Source organism: Halictus rubicundus, unplaced genomic scaffold, assembly GCF_050948215.1.
Source record: "Halictus rubicundus isolate RS-2024b unplaced genomic scaffold, iyHalRubi1_principal scaffold0243, whole genome shotgun sequence".
Taxonomy (NCBI): Eukaryota; Metazoa; Arthropoda; class Insecta; order Hymenoptera; family Halictidae; genus Halictus; species Halictus rubicundus.
Window position 1 is genome coordinate 10,438 of NW_027488784.1, and position 20,029 is coordinate 30,466.

The following is a 20,029-nucleotide window of genomic DNA, read 5'->3' on the forward strand; positions in this document are numbered from 1 at the left end:
TACGATAGAGGATGGGATAGGGTAGAGAATACGAAAGGATAGAGGATAGGATAGGATAGAGGATTGTATAGGACAGACGATACGACAGGATAGAGGATAGGATAGGACAGAGGATATGACAGGACAGAGGATAGGATAGGACAGAGGATACGACAGGATAGAGGATAGGATAGGATAGGGGATAGGATAGGATTCAGGATAGTATAGGATAGAGAATACGCCAGGATAGAGGATAGGATAGGATAGGGGATAGGATAGGATTGAGGATAGGATAGGATAGAGGATAGGATAGAGGATTGGATATTATAGAGGAAATTATAGGATAGACGATTGGATAGGATAGAGGATAGGATAGGATAGAGGATTTTATAGGATAGAGGATAGGATAGGATAGAGGATAGGATAGGATAGGGGATAGGGTAGAGGATAGGATAGAGGATAGGATAGAGGATAGGATAGGATAGAGTGTAGGATAGAGGGTAGGATAGAGGATTGGATAGGATTGAGTATAGGATAGGATTGAGGAAAATATAGGATATAGGATAGGATAGGATAGAGGATAGGATAGGATAGAGGATAGGATAGGATAGAGGTTAGGATAGGATAGGGGATAGGGTAGGATTGAGGATAGGATAGGATAGAGGATAGGATAGGATAGAGGATAGGATAGGATAGAGGATAGGATAGGGGATTGGATAGGATACAGGATAGGATAGGTTAGAGGATAGGATAGGATAGAGGATAGGATAGAGGGTAGGATAGAGGATTGGATAAGTTTGAGGATATTATACTATATAGGATATGATAGGATAGAGGATAGGATACGATAGAGGATACGATAGGATAGAGGATAAAATAGGATAGAGGATATTATAGGATATAGGATATTATAGGATACAGGATAGGATACGATAGAGAATGGGATAGGATAGAGGATACGATAGGATAGAGGATAGGATAGGATAGAGGATTGTATAGGACAGACGATACGACAGGATAGAGGATAGGATACGATAGAGGATGGGATAGGATAGAGGATACGATAGGATAGAGGATAGGATAGGATAGAGGATAGGATAGGATAGAGGATAGGATAGAGGATAGGATAGGATAGAGGACAGGATAGGACAGAGGATAGGATAGGATAGAGGATAGGATAGGTTAGAAAATAGGATAGGACAGAGGATAGGATAGGATAGAGGATAGGATAGAATAGAGGATATTATAGGATAGGATAGAGGATAGGATAGGATAGGATAGAGGATAGGATAGGATAGAGGATAGGATAGGATAGAGGATAGGATAGGATAGAGGATAGGATAGGATAGAGGATAGGATAGGATAGAGGATAGGATAGGGGATTGGATAGGATACAGGATAGGATAGGATAGAGGATTGGATAGGATAGAGGATACGATAGGATAGTGGATAGGATAGGATAGAGGATAGGATAGGATAGAGGATATTATAGGATACAGGATAGGATAGGATAGAGGGTAGGATATTATAGAGGATGGGATAGGATAGAGGATACGATAGGATAGGGGATAGGATAGGATATATGATAGGATAGGATAGGGGATAGGATAGGATAGAGGATAGGATAGGATAGAGGACAGGATAGGACAGAGGATAGGATAGGATAGAGGATAGGATAGGTTAGAAAATAGGATAGGACAGAGGATAGGATAGGATAGAGGATAGGATAGAATAGAGGATATTATAGGATAGGATAGAGGATAGGATAGGATAGAGGATGGGATAAGGTAGAGGATAGGATAGGATTGAGGATAGGATAGTATAGAGGATAGGATAGAGGATAGGATAGGGTAGAGGATAGGATAGAATAGAGGATATTATAGGATAGATGATAGGATAGGATAGAGGATAGGATATTATAGGATAGATGATAGGATAGGATAGAGGATAGGATAGGATAGAGGATGGGGTACGATAGAGGATACGATAGGATAGAGGATAGGATAGGGTAGAGGATAGGATAGGACTGAGGATAGGATAGGATAGAGTATAGGATAGGGGATTGGATAGGATAGAGGAAAGGATAGAATAGAGGATATTATAGGATAGATGATAGGATAGGATAGAGGATAGGATAGGGGATTGGAGAGGATACAGGATAGGTTAGAATAGAGGATAGGATAGGGGATTGGATAGGATAGAGGATAGGATAGAATAGAGGATATCATAGGATGGATGATAGGATAGGATAGAGGATAGGATAGGATAGAGGAATGGATAGGAAAGAGGATAATATAGGATGGAGGATACGATAGGATAGATGATAGGATAGGATAGAGGATTGGATAGGATTCAGGATAGCATTGAGGATAGGATAGGATAGAGGATAGGATTGGGGATTGGATAGGATACAGGAAAGGATACGATAGAGGATAGGATGGGGGATTATATAGGATAGAGGATATTATAGGATAGATGATAGGATAGGATTGAGGATAGGATAGGGGATTGGATAGGATAGAGGATAGGATAGGATAGAGGATAGGATAGGATAGAGGATAGGATAGGATAGAGGATAGGATAGGATAGAGGATAGGATAGGATAGAGGATAGGATAGGATAGAGGATAGGATAGGATAGAGGATAGGATAGGATAGAGGATAGGATAGGATAGAGGATAGGATAGAGGATAGGATAGGATAGAGGATAGGATAGGATAGAGGATAGGATAGGGTAGGGGATAGGATAGGATAGAGGACAGGATAGGACAGAGGATAGGATAGGATAGAGGATAGGATAGGATAGAGGATAGGATAGGATAGAGGATAGGATAGGATAGAGGATAGGATAGGATAGAGGACAGGATAGGACAGAGGATAGGATAGGATAGAGGACAGGATAGGACAGAGGATAGGATAGGATAGAGGATAGGATAGGTTAGAAAATAGGTTAGGACAGAGGATAGGATAGGATAGAGGATAGGAAAGTGGATAGGATGGGATAGAGGATAGGATAGAATAGAGGATATTATAGGATAGGGGATAGGATAGGATAGAGGATAGGATATGACAGAGGATACGATAGGATAGAGGATAGGATAGGATAGGGGATATGACAGGATTGAGGATAGGATAGGATAGAGGATAGGATAGAGGATAGGATAGAGGATACGATAGAGGATAGGATAGGATAGAGGATTGGATAGGAAAGAGGATACGATAGGATAGAGGACAGGATAGGACAGAGGATAGGATAGGATAGAGGATAGGATAGAATAGAGAATATTATAGGATAGGATAGAGGATAGGATAGGATAGAGGATGGGGTAGGATAGAGTATACGATAGGATAGAGGATACGATAGGATAGAGGATAGGATAGGATAGAGGATAGGATAGGATAGAGGATAGGATAGGGGATTGGATAGGATACAGGATAGGATAGGATAGAGGATGGGATAGGATAGAGGATACGATAGGATAGTGGATAGGATAGGATAGAGGATAGGATAGGATAGAGGATGGGGTACGATAGAGGATACGATAGGATAGAGGAAAGGATAGGGTAGAGGGTAGGATAGGACTGAGGATAGGATAGGATAGAGGATAGGATAGGGGATTGGATAGGATAGAGGAAAGGATAGAATAGAGGATATTATAGGATAGATGATAGGATAGGATAGAGGATAGGATAGGGGATTGGAGAGGATACAGGATAGGTTAGAATAGAGGATAGGATAGGGGATTGGATAGGATAGAGGATAGGATAGAATAGAGGATATCATAGGATGGATGATAGGATAGGATAGAGGATAGGATAGGATAGAGGATAGGATAGGGGATTGGAGAGGATGCAGGATAGGAGAGGATAGAGGATAGGATAGGGGATTGGATGGGATAGAGGATAGGATAGAATAGAGAATATTATAGGATAGGATAGAGGATAGGATAGGATAGAGGATGGGGTAGGATAGAGTATACGATAGGATAGAGGATACGATAGGATAGAGGATTGGATAGAATAGAGGATATTATGGGATAGAGGATTGGATAGGATAGAGGATAGGATAGGATAGAGGATAGGATAGGATAGAGGATAGGATAGGATAGAGGATAGGATAGGATAGAGTGAAGGAACAGGGTTATATAAGGCGGGTGCCTTAGAACAAGTGTTCAAAATCAGGTGTACGTGACTGAGTCGTTTATTTACAATAAAGAGTGATGTCGCGAGAGCGTCCGGGGTGGTTCAATTAAAACCGGCGATTCGCTTAGACTCGCGGTTGAACTGTATTGCAACTTAGCAACGACCGGACTAGACTCTAAGTCACTCGGCGGATACGCGGCTGTGTCTCGACTTCGTGACTTCATTTCGCGTCGGTAGTCTCTGCCTTATATCATCAAAAATGCTTGTCGGCTGATTGGTGGAAGTCCTTGCGGGGAACTTCCACCAATCCGTGCATTTTGCATAACACGCCCACGTTCCACGCCTCTCGTGCGTGAGAAGGGTGAGCGTGTCGTTCTGTTAAAAATCTAATTTTGGTGATGCAGCGGGGTGTCTTCCGGGCCCGTGCTAAGTGCGGTACGTGACTGCTGGCTTACGTCAATGGGCCCAGCTTTCCCGGGTGATAGAAACCAGGCACGCGTCGCTGGGACACTCTAGGCTGGAGACCCTTAGACTACCCAAAATTTATGGCGTCCACTTGCGCTATTGAGTTCGTCGCTAGGAACTACAAGGACACATCTGTCCGCTAAGTGGCCAAAAACGTTAAAGACGTTTTCTCACAAATAGCGTCTTATGCTGTGCAAACCATAAATCTTTCTTGGTGCTGGTGCGCTGAAGATTTCTCTTCCGGCGCCCCGCTAGCCGCTACAAGAGGATAGGATAGAGGATAGGTTAGGATAGAGGATAGGATAGGATAGGATAGAGGATAGGATAGGATAGAGGATAGGATAGGATAGAGGATAGGATAGGATAGAAGATAGGATAGGATAGAGGATAGGATAGGATAGAGAATGGGATAGTATAGGGGATGGGATAGGGGATTGGAGAGGATACAGGATTGGATAGGATAGAAAATAGAATACGACAGAGGATGGGACTCGGCCATATTGAAATATTGAATGTCTCTGTTACACAAGGGCTCAAGAGTAGCCGTGAAATTTTCGCGTGATCCTCGACGAAGAGAGGATAAAAGACATCATGGAGTCCATGTACAGTATTAACGTTACCAACAAGTTCTTGGTACCGTTGTTGGCCGACGATGCGGATCTGCGCGAGATAGTGCAGCAACGGGAACAAGAGAAGGAAGCTAAGAAAAAGGAGAAGCTTTCGGAGAAGGAGAATAAGAGTAAGCAGCCGGACGCGCCAAAGCCTACCGGCAACAAAACGCAAAAAACCCGCGTGATTAAGGACACGCAGCAACCAGTGTCGAAGATTCAAGATCCAAAGAAAGATCAAGGAGAAAAGAAACCGCCACAAGTAAGAACCGGTGGAGGAGATCGCAATGTCAAGTTCTCTGGAGATAACAGGGAAGAACGTTACAACAGACGTAATCGCGAAGAGGGAGAACGAACGCCCCGTCCTCAAGGAGAACTGAGACGTGGACCTCCTGGCGAGGGCCGTGAAACACGAGAATTCAGAAATTCGAATGATACTCAACGTGCAGACTACGGAGAGCGCAGGGGGCGAGGTGGAATGCGTGGGTTGAGCCGCGGACGCGGAGGACCACGGGGTGGCCGTGGAGGATACGATAACCGCGGGAAACGTGAATTTGATCGTCAATCAGGCTCTGATAAAACCGGGATTAAACCAGTGGATAAAAAAGATGGTGCTGGTAGCCATAACTGGGGTACCCACAACGACGAAATTGAAGAAAGTTTGAACCAAGAAAGTCAGGAATGGCCTACCGAGAAACCCGAAGGAGATGCTCCCCAAGCATCCCCGGAAACAAAAGAAGGGGACGCAACAAACACAGATACAACCGAGGAAAAGCCTGCCGAAGAGGAATCTCGCGAATTGACATTGGACGAATGGAAAGCTTTGCGCAATAATAGAGCGAAGCCTCAATACAATTTGCGCAAAGCTGGAGAGGGCGAGGATATGACTCAATGGAAGAAAATGTACGCGCTCCAGAAGAAAAAGGAAGGCGGTGAGGACGACGATGACGACGAAGAGGAGCATGATGCTGCGGCGGAATATCCTCAGCGGGTTGGACGACAGAAACGTGTGTTAGGCATCGAGATTCAATTCAGTGATTCCCGACGTGGTGCCGGTGGACGTGGAAAAGGACGAGGTGGCCGTGGTGGAGAACGTGCCAATGGTCGTGGATTTGGAAATCGTGGTGGAGCTCCTAGAGATGGAGACACGCGCGGTCCCCCGCCACAAGTCGAGCAAAGGTCGCCTCGAAGACGTCAGAATGCTCCGAAAGTAGACGATGAGAACGACTTCCCCTCATTAGTATAGGTGGTTTCGTTCGTCATTCACACACTATCCCACCATTACCACCACCATCAAGTACTACTACCACAGATAAAATTACCACTATTACTAAAAAAAAATATTACTATCAACATTTTTGCATCAGTGAAAACGTTAAAGCATAATACAATACCCTCGACGCAAAACATTATTCGTACTATCAGGAATGCGGGAAGTTATATCTAGGCAACAGAAAGAGAGTCTAGTGTTTTTTCAGGTATTTATGGTTGTACAGAGGAAGTTTCGTCGCGTCAAGGTACACCCTTGCAAAATGAGATACGTAATTTATATAAATACAAGAAACGTGAGCGCTTGTACGCGCTCTTGCATATTGGCACGTTGGCGCAAGCATACAGGAAAAAAAATGTCGCATCATATGAATACTGTAGATCACGATCCTTTTTTTGTACTTGTAACAAATCGGTTTGTCCATAACTAGTATTCAGGGGCTAGTTTGACAGATAAACAGTAACAAGAACGAGGCTGGATGTTCATGGACTTGTTAATAATCGTGAATTTGATCAATACTAGACTAAAAAAAAAAAAATATGGATGAAAGACTTCAAGCGGACCAGCAGAATGTAATATCAAAAAGATATATTCACTTTACGATGACAGTTTGATGCTGCTTAAATCCGTGTGAAAACCCAGATAGTCCCGAGCTGGAAATGAAATATATAATTCCATCTTCTACGCAAGAAGAAGTTAAGGCGTTCGCCTTGATTTTAATTTTGATGTCGTATATCGAAGGCCTAAGGAGGCTGGCCATAGCACCGACTCTCGAGAACACGTGTATAATAACTTGTTAGGTGGTAAATTTTAAACATTCTTTCTGTTTTATAATTTTTATACGGTGTTAGGAGAAGCCTTCCTTGTAACGGACAAGTCGTCGCTTGTCTTACGTAAAACATAAGAGACTTTTTAAAGCGTGTATTTCTATCCGAAGAAGACGAAGAAGAAAGAAAGAAAAAAAAAGAACACATCTCTGATATTAAAAGTGTCTACTTAGGTATGCTAAGTTTGGCTTATATAGAACTATATAGAGATTTTAGAGGATAGAGGAGAGGATAGGATAGGGGAATGGATAGGATAGAGGATAGGATAGAATAGAGGATATTATAGGGGATTGGATAGGATACAGGAAAGGATAGGATAGAGGATAGGATAGGATAGGGGATAGGATGGGGGATTATATAGGATAGAGGATATTATCGGATAGATGATAGGATAGGATTGAGGATAGGATAGGGGATTGGATAGGGGATTGGATATGATAGAGGATAGGATAGAATAGAGAATATTATAGGATAGGATAGAGGATAGGATAGGATAGAGGATGGGGTAGGATAGAGTATACGATAGGATAGAGGGTAGGATAGGATAGAGGATAGGATAGAGGATAGGATGGGGGATTGGATAGGATACAGGATAGAATAGGATAGAGGATAGGATAGGGGATTGGATAGGATACAGGATAGGATAGGATAGAGTATATGATAGAGGATTGGATAGGTAAGAGGATAATATAGGATAGAGGATACGATAGGATAGAGGATAGGATAGGATAGAGGATTGGATAGGATACAGGATAGCATTGAGGATAGGATAGGATAGAGGATAGGATTGGGGATTGGATAGGATACAGGAAAGGATAGGATAGGGGATAGGATGGGGGATTATATAGGATAGAGGATATTATCGGATAGATGATAGGATAGGATTGAGGATAGGATAGGGGATTGGATAGGGGATTGGATATGATAGAGGATAGGATAGAATAGAGAATATTATAGGATAGGATAGAGGATAGGATAGGATAGAGGATGGGGTAGGATAGAGTATAGATAGGATAGAGGGTAGGATAGGATAGAGGATAGGATAGAGGATAGGATGGGGGATTGGATAGGATACAGGATAGAATAGGATAGAGGATAGGATAGGGGATTGGATAGGATACAGGATAGGATAGGATAGAGTATAGGATAGAGGATTGGATAGGTAAGAGGATAATATAGGATAGAGGATACGATAGGATAGAGGATAGGATAGGATAGAGGATTGGATAGGATACAGGATAGCATTGAGGATAGGATAGGATAGAGGATAGGATTGGGGATTGGATAGGATACAGGAAAGGATAGGATAGAGGATAGGATGGGGGATTATATAGGATAGAGGATATTATAGGATACATGATAGGATAGGATTGAGGATAGGATAGGGGATTGGAGAGGATAGAGGATAGGATTGGATAGGGGATTGGATATGATAGAGGATAGGATAGAATAGAGAATATTGTAGGATAGGATAGAGGGTAGGATAGGATAGAGGATGGGGTAGGATAGAGTATACGATAGGATAGAGGATAGGATAGGATAGAGGATAGGATAGGATCGAGGATAGGATAGGGGATTGGAGAGGATAGAGGATAGGATTGGATAGGGGATTGGATATGATAGAGGATAGGATAGAATAGAGAATATTGTAGGATAGGATAGAGGATAGGATAGGATAGAGGATGGGGTAGGATAGAGTATACGATAGGATAGAGGATAGGATAGGATAGAGGATAGGATAGGATAGAGGATAGGATAGGGGATTGGAGAGGATACAGGATAGGAGAGGATAGAGGATAGGATAGGGGATTGGATAGGATACAGGAAAGGATAGGATAGAGGATAGGATGGGGGATTATATAGGATAGAGGATATTATAGGATAGATGATAGGATAGGATTGAGGATAGGATAGGGGATTGTAGAGGATAGAGGATAGGATTGGATAGGGGATTGGATATGATAGAGGATAGGATAGAATAGAGAATATTGTAGGATAGGATAGAGGGTAGGATAGGATAAAGGATGGGGTAGGATAGAGTATACGATAGGATAGAGGATAGGATAGGATAGAGGATAGGATAGGATCGAGGATAGGATAGGGGATTGGAGAGGATAGAGGATAGGATTGGATAGGGGATTGGATATGATAGAGGATAGGATAGAATAGAGAATATTGTAGGATAGGATAGAGGATAGGATAGGATAGAGGATGGGGTAGGATAGAGGATATGATAGGATAGAGGATAGGATAGGTTAAAGGATCGGATAGGATATGGGATAAGGTAGGATTGAGGATTGGATAGGATAGAGGATAGGATAGGGGATTGTATAGGATAGAGGATAGTATAGAATAGAGGATACGATAGGATAGAAGATACGATAGGATAGAGGGTAGGATAGGACAGAGGATAGGATAGGGGATTGGAGAGGATACAGGATAGGTTAGGATAGAGTATAGGATAGGGGATTGGATAGGATAGAGGATAGGATAGAATAGAGGATATTATAGGATAGGATACGATAGAGGATGGGGTAGGATAGAAAATAGGATAGGACAGAGGATAGGATAGGATAGAGGATACGATAGAGGATGTAACCGTATCGATTACATGTCGATATGTATCGATCGGGCGACGTGTCGCATGAGCAACGCGGACCACCACCACGACGTCCCTGGTCGTCCCGTCATCCTTCTCTTAAGGAAGGATCGCAGGATCCCCCACTAATTAGCGTGCGCGCGCATCGATCCCCACGCGATACGGATCGAATGAGGTCGATGCGCGACAGAATTAGGCCACTCTACGTCTGGGCGCGAGCTTGTTCGGGTTTGGGAATTTCGGGCTGTTCGGTACGCAGCGAGCGAGTCAAACCGACTCAGGGGCGATACAGTCAAACCGACTGCGTTCCTTCGTCTCGTGATATCCTCAAACTGAGGAAGTGTCGTATAAACCGCACGACACGAGTCCATAAAGTTCTACGAGCGGCAATCATCGGCCGTAGCGATTAATCAAATAATAACTCCAGCGAGACGAGGGAAACTGCATCGGTCTCGAGTCGTATTCTCCACGAAAGGAAGTAAATTCTCACGTTCGTTCGGGAAAGTTACGATACGGTAATCAGAGTAAGTACGGTTAACGTCTTTCCACCGATACCGGATAGTCTCCGAACCTACTGACTAGTGACGACGGAGACGATCCTCAGGGTCGGGTGTCTGACCGACGCCTTGTACGTGTCGTCATTCGGGCACTTCCTGCGTCAGCAACGAGTGCTCGTATGCTACGACGGCTCACGTTCGTTCGGGAAATTCGCGATACGGTAACACGATCAAAGTATCAGAAAGGGACCCAGACGTGGAGCCAGGATAGGGCTCGGGCTACTGCCTATGCGAAGGCACGATTCTACGAAGTCGCGATCGACTAGGCGCGAATTGCGAACAGTATTAATCCCGCAACCGTCGTACTGCGGTTACTGTACTTATAAAGACTCCGATTACTGTACATATAAAGTATAACAGAATATATCTTACTTCTACCTCCAACATCGTCTCCGAATGATTCAAAGTTAGTTTGAACCTCTCCGTCTTCCAGTGCCTGGAGGCACGAACCTTATCTTACTAGGGTTGTAACCGTCCCTATCTATCTATCGGAAGCTCAGCATCGATACGATTTTTCTCACGTGCCTTCATTGTGAGGAGGCGACAGCGTGCGCGTGGCAAGACACTGCAGGAACGCGAGGAAGAAGATAAAAACGGTTGCAAGGATTGGATAGGATTAAGGATAGGATAGGATAGAGGGTGGGATAGGATAGATGATACGATAGGATAGCAGATACGATAGGATAGAGGGTAGGATAGGATAGAGGATAGGATAGAGGATAGGATGGGGGATTGGATAGGATACAGGATAGGATAGGATAGAGGATAGGATAGGATAGAGGATAGGATAGGGGATTGGATAGGATAGGGGATTGGATAGGATAGAGGATAGGATTGGGTAGAGGATATTATAGGATAGAGGATAGGATAGGATAGAGGATAGGATAGGATAGAGGATAGGATAGGTGAGAGGATATGATAGGATAGAGGATGGGATATGATAAAGGATACGATGGGATTGAGGATAGGATAAGGGATTGGAGAGGATAGAGGATAGGATAGGATAGAGGATTGGATAGTAAAGAGGATAATATAGGATGGAGGATACGATAGGATAGAGGATAGGATAGGATAGAGGATTGGATAGGATATTGGATATTATAGGATAGACGTTAGGATAGAGGATAGGATAGAGGATAGGATAGAGGGTAGGCTAGAGGATTGGATAGGATTGAGGATATTATAGGATTGAGGATGGGATAGGAAAGAGGATACGATAGGATAGAGGATAGGATAGGATAGAGGATTGGATAGGATACAGGACAGCATTGAGGATAGGATAGGATAGAGGATAGGATAGAGGGTAGGCTAGAGGATTGGATAGGATTGAGGATATTATAGGATATAGGATATGATAGGATAGAGGATGGGATAGGATAGAGGATACGATAGGATAGAGGATAGGATAGGATAGAGGATAGGATAGAGGATTGGATAGGATATTGGATATTATAGGATAGACGATAGGATAGGGGATACGATAGAGGATAGGATAGAGGATTGGGTAGGATAGGGGATATTGTAGGATAGGCGATAGGATAGGATAGTGGATGTGATAGGATAGAGTATACGATAGGATACAGGATAGAATAGGATAGAGGATAGGATAGGATAGAGGATAGGATAGAGGATAGGATAGAGGGTAGGGTAGAGGATTGGATAGGATTGAGGATATTATAGGATATAGGATATGATAGGATAGAGGATTGGATAGGATACAGGATAGCATTGAGGGTAGGATAGGATAGAGGATAGGATAGAGGATAGGATAGAGGGTAGGGTAGAGGATTGGATAGGATTGAGGATATTATAGGATATAGGATATGATAGGATAGAGGATGGGATAGGATATAGGATACGATAGGATAGAGGATAGGATAGGATAGAGGATAGGATAGAGGATTGGATAGGATATTGGATATTATAGGATAGACGATAGGATAGAGGATACGATAGAGGATAGGATAGAGGATACGATAGAGGATAGGATAGAGGATTGGGTAGGATAGGGGATATTGTAGGATAGACGATAGGATAGGATAGTGGATGTGATAGGATAGAGTATACGATAGGATAGAGGATAGAATAGGATAGAGAATAGGATAGGATAGGATACAGGATACGATAGGACGGACGATACGACAGGATAGAGGATAGGATAAGATGGGGGATAGGATTGGATTGAGGATAGGATAGAATAGAGGATAGGATACGTTTGAGGATGGGATAGGAAAGAGGATACGATAGGATAGAGGATAGGATAGAATAGAGGATAGGATAGGATAGAGGATTGGATAGGATACAGGATAGCATTGAGGATAGGATAGGATAGAGGATAGGATAGAGGATAGGATAGAGGGTAGGGTAGAGGATTGGATAGGATTGAGGATATTATAGGATATAGGATAGGATAGAATAGAGGATAGGATACGATTGAGGATGGGATAGGAAAGAGGATACGATAGGATAGAGGATAGGATAGGAGAGACGATACGACAGGATAGAGGATAGGATACGATAGGGGATAGGATAGGATTGAGGATAGGATAGGATAGAGGATAGGATAGACGATAGGATAGAGGATAGGATAGAGGATTGGATAGGATTGAGGATATTATAGGATATAGGATAGGATAGAGTAGAGGATAGGATACGTTTAAGGATGGGATAGGAAAGAGGAAACGATAGGATAGAGGATAGGATAGGATAGAGGATTGGATAGGATACAGGATAGCATTGCGGATAGGATAGGATAGAGGATAGGATAGAGGATAGGATAGAGGATACGATAGAGGATTGGATAAGATAGAGGATATTATAGGATAGACGATAGGATAGGATAGAGGATGGGATAGGATAGAGGATACGATAGTATAGAGGATAGGATAGGATAGAGGATAGGATAGGATAGAGGATACGATAGGATAGAGGATAGGATAGGATAGAGGATTGTATAGGATACACGATAGGATAGGATAGAGGATTATATAGGATAGAGGATAGGATAGGATAGAGGATAGGATAGGATAGGGGATAGGATAGAGGATAGGATAGAGGATAGGATAGGGGATAGGATAGAGGATAGGATAGGATAGAGGATAGGATAGGTTAGAGGATCTGATAGGATAGAGGATAGGATAGGTTAGAGGATAGTATAGGATAGAGGATAGGATAGGTTAGAGGATAGTATAGGATAGAGAATAGGATAGGATAGTATAGAGGATACGATAGGATAGACGATAGGATATAATAGAGGATTGTATTTGATGAGAGCGAATCGAGAACTCATCGAGTAACTATCGAAAAGAGAAATTAGAGACGCGAAAAGATTGAGCTCACTTCCGAGTTTTATTTTATTTTATTCTTATACGAAATAATAAGTATGAATAGAAGTAAAAGTAAAAAGTGAGTAGAAAATTCAAAAACCATAAGGATTAAAAATCCGAAACGCGAATAAAGGCGCGAAGAACGCGGAGTGCTGGTTAAAAACCCCTCAGGGGCGGATAAACTCAAAAGCCGAACGCGAAAATCTGAAAAAGAAAAAGAAAAGATTAAACTCTTAAAAGATAATAACGGGTATACTTACGTGAAAAAGATACTTTCAACGAATTCCGGGAAACGGGAGTGCCGAAAAGCCGAAAAACTGCAACTTTCCGGGTAAAATAGCACCGTGCAGCTACCTCGGGAAGAGTATTACCTGAAAAGAATTAAAAAAGATTAGAAATTTGATAAAAATAATAGAAATTTTAATTAGATTCGAAAAACTAATAAATAAAACTAGTGAAAAAGTGGTAGTAAAAACGAACAAGTACACTCGAGATATAGCTACCAAGAACTTTAAAGTGCCAAGTGACGAGAGAGAGAGAGAGAGAGAGAGAGAGAAAGACACAGAACAATAGAGGATAGTGAACACCCGAAAGGACCGGCTGTAAAGGTTCATGCACAACGTGAGGGGTCGGCCAGACGGTCAATCTAAAAGTAAGGTAGGAATTAGAAAGAACTAATACCACAGAGGGATAGTCAGGGAAATAGGTACACCGGATATAAAGTTCTAGGATATCGGACAGAAACGGGTTAAACTCGAAAATAGGCCGATCACAATAAAATTTTAGGAGGGTCTATTTCGGAGGGTGGCGAGTCGAAGGGGGTCGGAAAGGAGAAATTATTCTCCCCCCCCGAAAACTTTTTTGCTCTGCACCCACCCATTTCGGAGATATAGCGATTAGCAGGTTTATTTTACGGAAATTAGGGAAACGGACCAGACGAAAGTAAAGTGCTCGCCCGTACCTTTACAACGAGCCGCTGAACGCCGGAATCGTTGAAAGTTGAAAATTAGCGTGCATACCGGGTGACCAAATAATTTCGGATCGTAAAAAAATCTGAGTACGTGGGTCGACTCGGTAGGGGAATCTAAGGGGTGTCTTAGATCTGGGTAACCGGGTTCCCCAAGGCAAAAAATTTGTCGAAACCCCCCCCCCCCCTTTACGAGGGTTTTCGGTTTTCAGAATTTTTCCCGTCGATCGCACGAGATTTTTTCAAAAATTCTAACAATCTTGCGAATTTCGTCAAATTTTCGTAGTTAGTAGGTAGAGAGAACTTCGTAGCCGTGAAGTAGATTTCTGCGGACCTCGACGACTCTGTACGAATTTTAGATAAGATAGGTTTAGGTTAATAGAAAAATATTATAATTAGAACTGTTTGGGTTGGTTTTTTGGTTTTTGGTTAATAAGGTGTAGCTAGTAAATATTTAGAGTTTAGGTTTTAGATTTGTAATATTAGTGTTAATCTCGAGTTTAGTTACTTTAAGTGTTAGTATATATAAAATAGAATAAGTCTAAGCGAATCGATTAGATTAAATTAAATTAAGTACATGCGCGAACAGCGATAATAGATTCTTAAGGATTTTGTAGAAATTGAAAAGTTAAATTTAGGCAAATACCTTTAAAAAAAAAAAAAAAAAGGATTGTATAGGATAGAGGATAGGATAGGATAGAGGATTGTATAGGATAGAGGATAGGATTGAATAGAGGATTGTATAGGATACAGGATAGGATACGATAGGATAGGATAGAGGATTGGATAGGATACAGGATAGCATTGAGGATAGGATAGGATAGAGGATAGGATAGAGGATAGGATAGAGGGTGGGGTAGAGGATTGGATAGGATTGAGGATATTATAGGATATAGGATATGATAGGATAGAGGATGGGATACGATAGAGGATACGATAGGATAGAGGATAGGATAGGATAGAGGATAGGATATAGGATTGGATAGGATATTGGATATTATAGGATAGACGATAGGGTAGAGGATAGGATAGTGGAAAGGATAGAGGATAGGATAGAGGATTGGATAGGATATTGGATATTATAGGATAGACGATAGGATAGAGGATAAGATAGAGGATAGGATAGGTTAGAGGATAGTATAGGATAGAGAATACGACAGGATAGAGGATATGATAGGATAGGGGATAGGATAGGATTGAGGTTAGTATAGGATAGAGAATACGACAGGATAGAGGATAGGATAGGATAGGGGATAGGATAGGATTGAGGATAGGATAGGATAGAGGATAGGATAGAGGATTGGATAGGATAGAGGAAATTGTTTGATAGACGATTGGATAGGATATATGATGGGATAGGATAGAGGATAGGATAGGATAGAGGATACGATAGGATAGAGGATAGGATAGGATAGAGGATTCTATAGGAAAGAGGATAGGATAGGATTGAGGATAGGATAGGATAGAGGATACGATAGGACGGACAATACGACAGGATAGAGGATAGGATAGGATAGGGGATAGGATAGGATTGAGGATAGGATAGGATAGAGGATAGGATAGAGGATTTGATAGAGTATTGGATAGGATTGAGGATACTATAGGATATAGGATAGGATAGAATAGAGGATAGGATTCGTTTGAGGATGGGATAGGAAAGAGGATACGATAGGATAGAGGATAGGATAGGATAGAGGATAGGATAGGATAGAGGATACGATAGGATAGATGATAGGATAGGATAGAGGATTGTATAGGATGGAGGATAGGATTGGTTAGAGGATTGTATAGGATAGAGGATAGGATACGATAGGATAGAGGATAGGATAGGATAGAGGATTGGATAGGATACAGGATAGCATTGAGGATAGGATAGGATAGAGGATAGGATAGAGGATAGGATAGAGGATAGGATAGAGGGTAGGGTAGAGGATTGGATAGGATTGAGGATATTATAGGATATAGGATACGATAGGATAGAGAATACGACAGGATAGAGGATAGGATAGGATAGGGGATAGGATAGGATTGAGGATAGGATAGGATAGAGGATAGGATAGAGGATTGGATAGGATAGAGGAAATTGTTTGATAGACGATTGGATAGGATATATGATGGGATAGGATAGAGGATAGGATAGGATAGAGGATACGATAGGATAGAGGATAGGATAGGATAGAGGATTCTATAGGAAAGAGGATAGGATAGGATTGAGGATAGGATAGGATAGAGGATACGATAGGACGGACGATACGACAGGATAGAGGATAGGATAGGATAGGGGATAGGATAGGATTGAGGATAGGATAGGATAGAGGATAGGATAGAGGATTTGATAGAGTATTGGATAGGATTGAGGATACTATAGGATATAGGATAGGATAGAATAGAGGATAGGATTCGTTTGAGGATGGGATAGGAAAGAGGATACGATAGGATAGAGGATAGGATAGGATAGAGGATAGGATAGGATAGAGGATACGATAGGATAGATGATAGGATAGGATAGAGGATTGTATAGGATGGAGGATAGGATTGGTTAGAGGATTGTATAGGATAGAGGATAGGATACGATAGGATAGAGGATAGGATAGGATAGAGGATTGGATAGGATACAGGATAGCATTGAGGATAGGATAGGATAGAGGATAGGATAGAGGATAGGATAGAGGGTAGGGTAGAGGATTGGATAGGATTGAGGATATTATAGGATATAGGATACGATAGGATAGAGGATGGGATAGGATAGAGGATACGATAGGATAGAGGATAGGATAGGATAGAGGATAGGATAGAGGATTGGATAGGATATTGGATATTATATGATAGACGATAGGGTTGAGGATAGGATAGAGGAAAGGATAGAGGATAGGATAGAGGATTGGATAGGACATTGGATATTGTAGGATAGACGATAGGATAGAGGATAGGATAGAGGATAGGATAGAGGATAGAATAGGATAGAGGATAGGATAGAGGATTGGATAGGATATTGGATATTATAGGATAGACGATAGGATAGAGGATGAGATAGAGGATAGGATAGGTTAGAGGATAGTATAGGATAGAGAATACGACAGGATAGAGGATATGATAGGATAGGGGATAGGATAGGATTGAGGATAGTATAGGATAGAGAATACGACAGGATAGAGGATAGGATAGGTTAGGGGATAGGATAGGATTGAGGATAGGATAGGATAGAGGATAGGAAAGAGGATTGGATAGGATAGAGGAAATTGTTTGATAGACGATTGGATAGGATAGAGGATGGGATAGGATAGAGGATACGATAGTATAAAGGATAGGATAGGATAGAGGATAGGATAGGATAGAGGATACGATAGGATAGAGGATAGGATAGGATAGAGGATTGTATAGGATAGAGGATAGGATAGGATAGGATAGGGGATAGGATAGGATTCAGGATAGGATAGGATAGAGGATAGGATACAGGATAGGATAGTCCTCAAAATACGTTTGAGGATGGGATAGGAAAGAGGATACGATAGGATAGAGGATAGGATAGGATAGAGGATTGGATAGGATACAGGGTACCATTGAGGATAGGATAGGATAGAGGATAGGATAGAGGATACGATAGAGGATTGGATAAGATAGTGGATATTATAGGATAGACGATAGGATAGGATAGAGGATGGGATAGGATAGAGGATACGATAGTATAGAGGATAGGATAGGATAGAGGATAGGATAGGATAGAGGATACGATAGGATAGAGGATAGGATAGGATAGAGGATTGTATAGGATAGAGGATAGGATAGGATAGAGGATTGTATAGGATAGAGGATAGGATAGGATTGAGGATAGGATAGGATAGGGGATAGGATAGAGGATAGGATAGAGGATAGGATACAGGATAGGATAGAGGATAGGAATGGATAGATGATAGGATAGGATAGAGGATAGGATAGGTTAGAGGATAGTATAGGATAGAGAATAGGATAGGATAGGATAGAGGATACGATAGGACGGACGATACGACAGGATAGAGGATAGGATAGGATAGGGGATAGAATAGGATTGAGGATAGGATAGGATAGAGGATAGGATAGGATAGAGGATTGTATAGGATAGAGGATATGATTGGATAGATGATTGTATAGGATAGAGGATAGGATACGATAGGATAGAGGATAGGATAGGATAGAGGATTGGATAGGATAGAGGATACGATAGTATAGAGGATAGGATAGGATAGAGGATAGGATATAATAGAGGATCCGATAGGATAGAGGATAGGATAGGATAGAGGATTGTATAGGATACACGATAGGATAGGATAGAGGATTATATAGGATAGAGGATAGGATAGGATAGAAGATAGGATAGGATAGGGGATAGGATAGAGGATAGGATAGAGGATAGGATAGAGGATAGGATAGAGGATAGGATAGGATAGAGGATAGGATAGGTTAGAGGATAGGATAGGATAGAGGATAGGATAGGTTAGAGGATAGTATAGGATAGAGAATAGGATAGGATAGGATAGAGGATACGATAGGACAGACGATACGACAGGATAGAGGATAGGATAGGATAGGGGATAGGATAGGATTGAGGATAGGATAGGATAGAGGATAGGATAGAGGATAGGATAGAGGATTGGATAGGATTGAGGATATTATAGGATATAGGATAGTATAGAATAGAGGATAGGATACGTTTGAGGATGGGATAGGATAGAGGATGGGATAGGATAGAGGATACGATAGTATAGAGGATAGGATAGGATAGAGGATAGGATAGGATAGAGGATACGATAGGATAGAGGATAGGATAGGATAGAGGATTGTATAGGATACACGATAGGATAGGATAGAGGATTATATAGGATAGAGGATAGGATAGGATAGAGGATAGGATAGGATAGGGGATAGGATAGAGGATAGGATAGAGGATAGGATAGGGGATAGGATAGAGGATAGGATAGGATAGAGGATAGGATAGGTTAGAGGATCTGATAGGATAGAGGATAGGATAGGTTAGAGGATAGTATAGGATAGAGAATAGGATAGGATAGTATAGAGGATACGATAGGATAGACGATAGGATATAATAGAGGATTGTATAGGATGAGAGCGAATCGAGAACTCATCGAGTAACTATCGAAAAGAGAAATTAGAGACGCGAAAAGATTGAGCTCACTTCCGAGTTTTATTTTATTTTATTCTTATACGAAATAATAAGTATGAATAGAAGTAAAAGTAAAAAGTGAGTAGAAAATTCAAAAACCATAAGGATTAAAAATCCGAAACGCGAATAAA

At 41.7% G+C, this 20,029-nt stretch overlaps 1 protein-coding gene across 1 annotated transcript; it reads left to right on the top strand.

The window, feature by feature from the left end:
* The first annotated feature begins 5,078 nt into the window (after positions 1-5,078).
* LOC143364071 (uncharacterized) lies at positions 5,079-7,433 on the top strand. The gene has a single exon (XM_076804584.1). It carries the CDS (start codon positions 5,178-5,180, stop codon positions 6,438-6,440), a length of 1,263 nt encoding a protein of 420 aa, XP_076660699.1. The 5' UTR covers positions 5,079-5,177; the 3' UTR covers positions 6,441-7,433.
* The last annotated feature ends 12,596 nt before the right edge of the window (positions 7,434-20,029 follow it).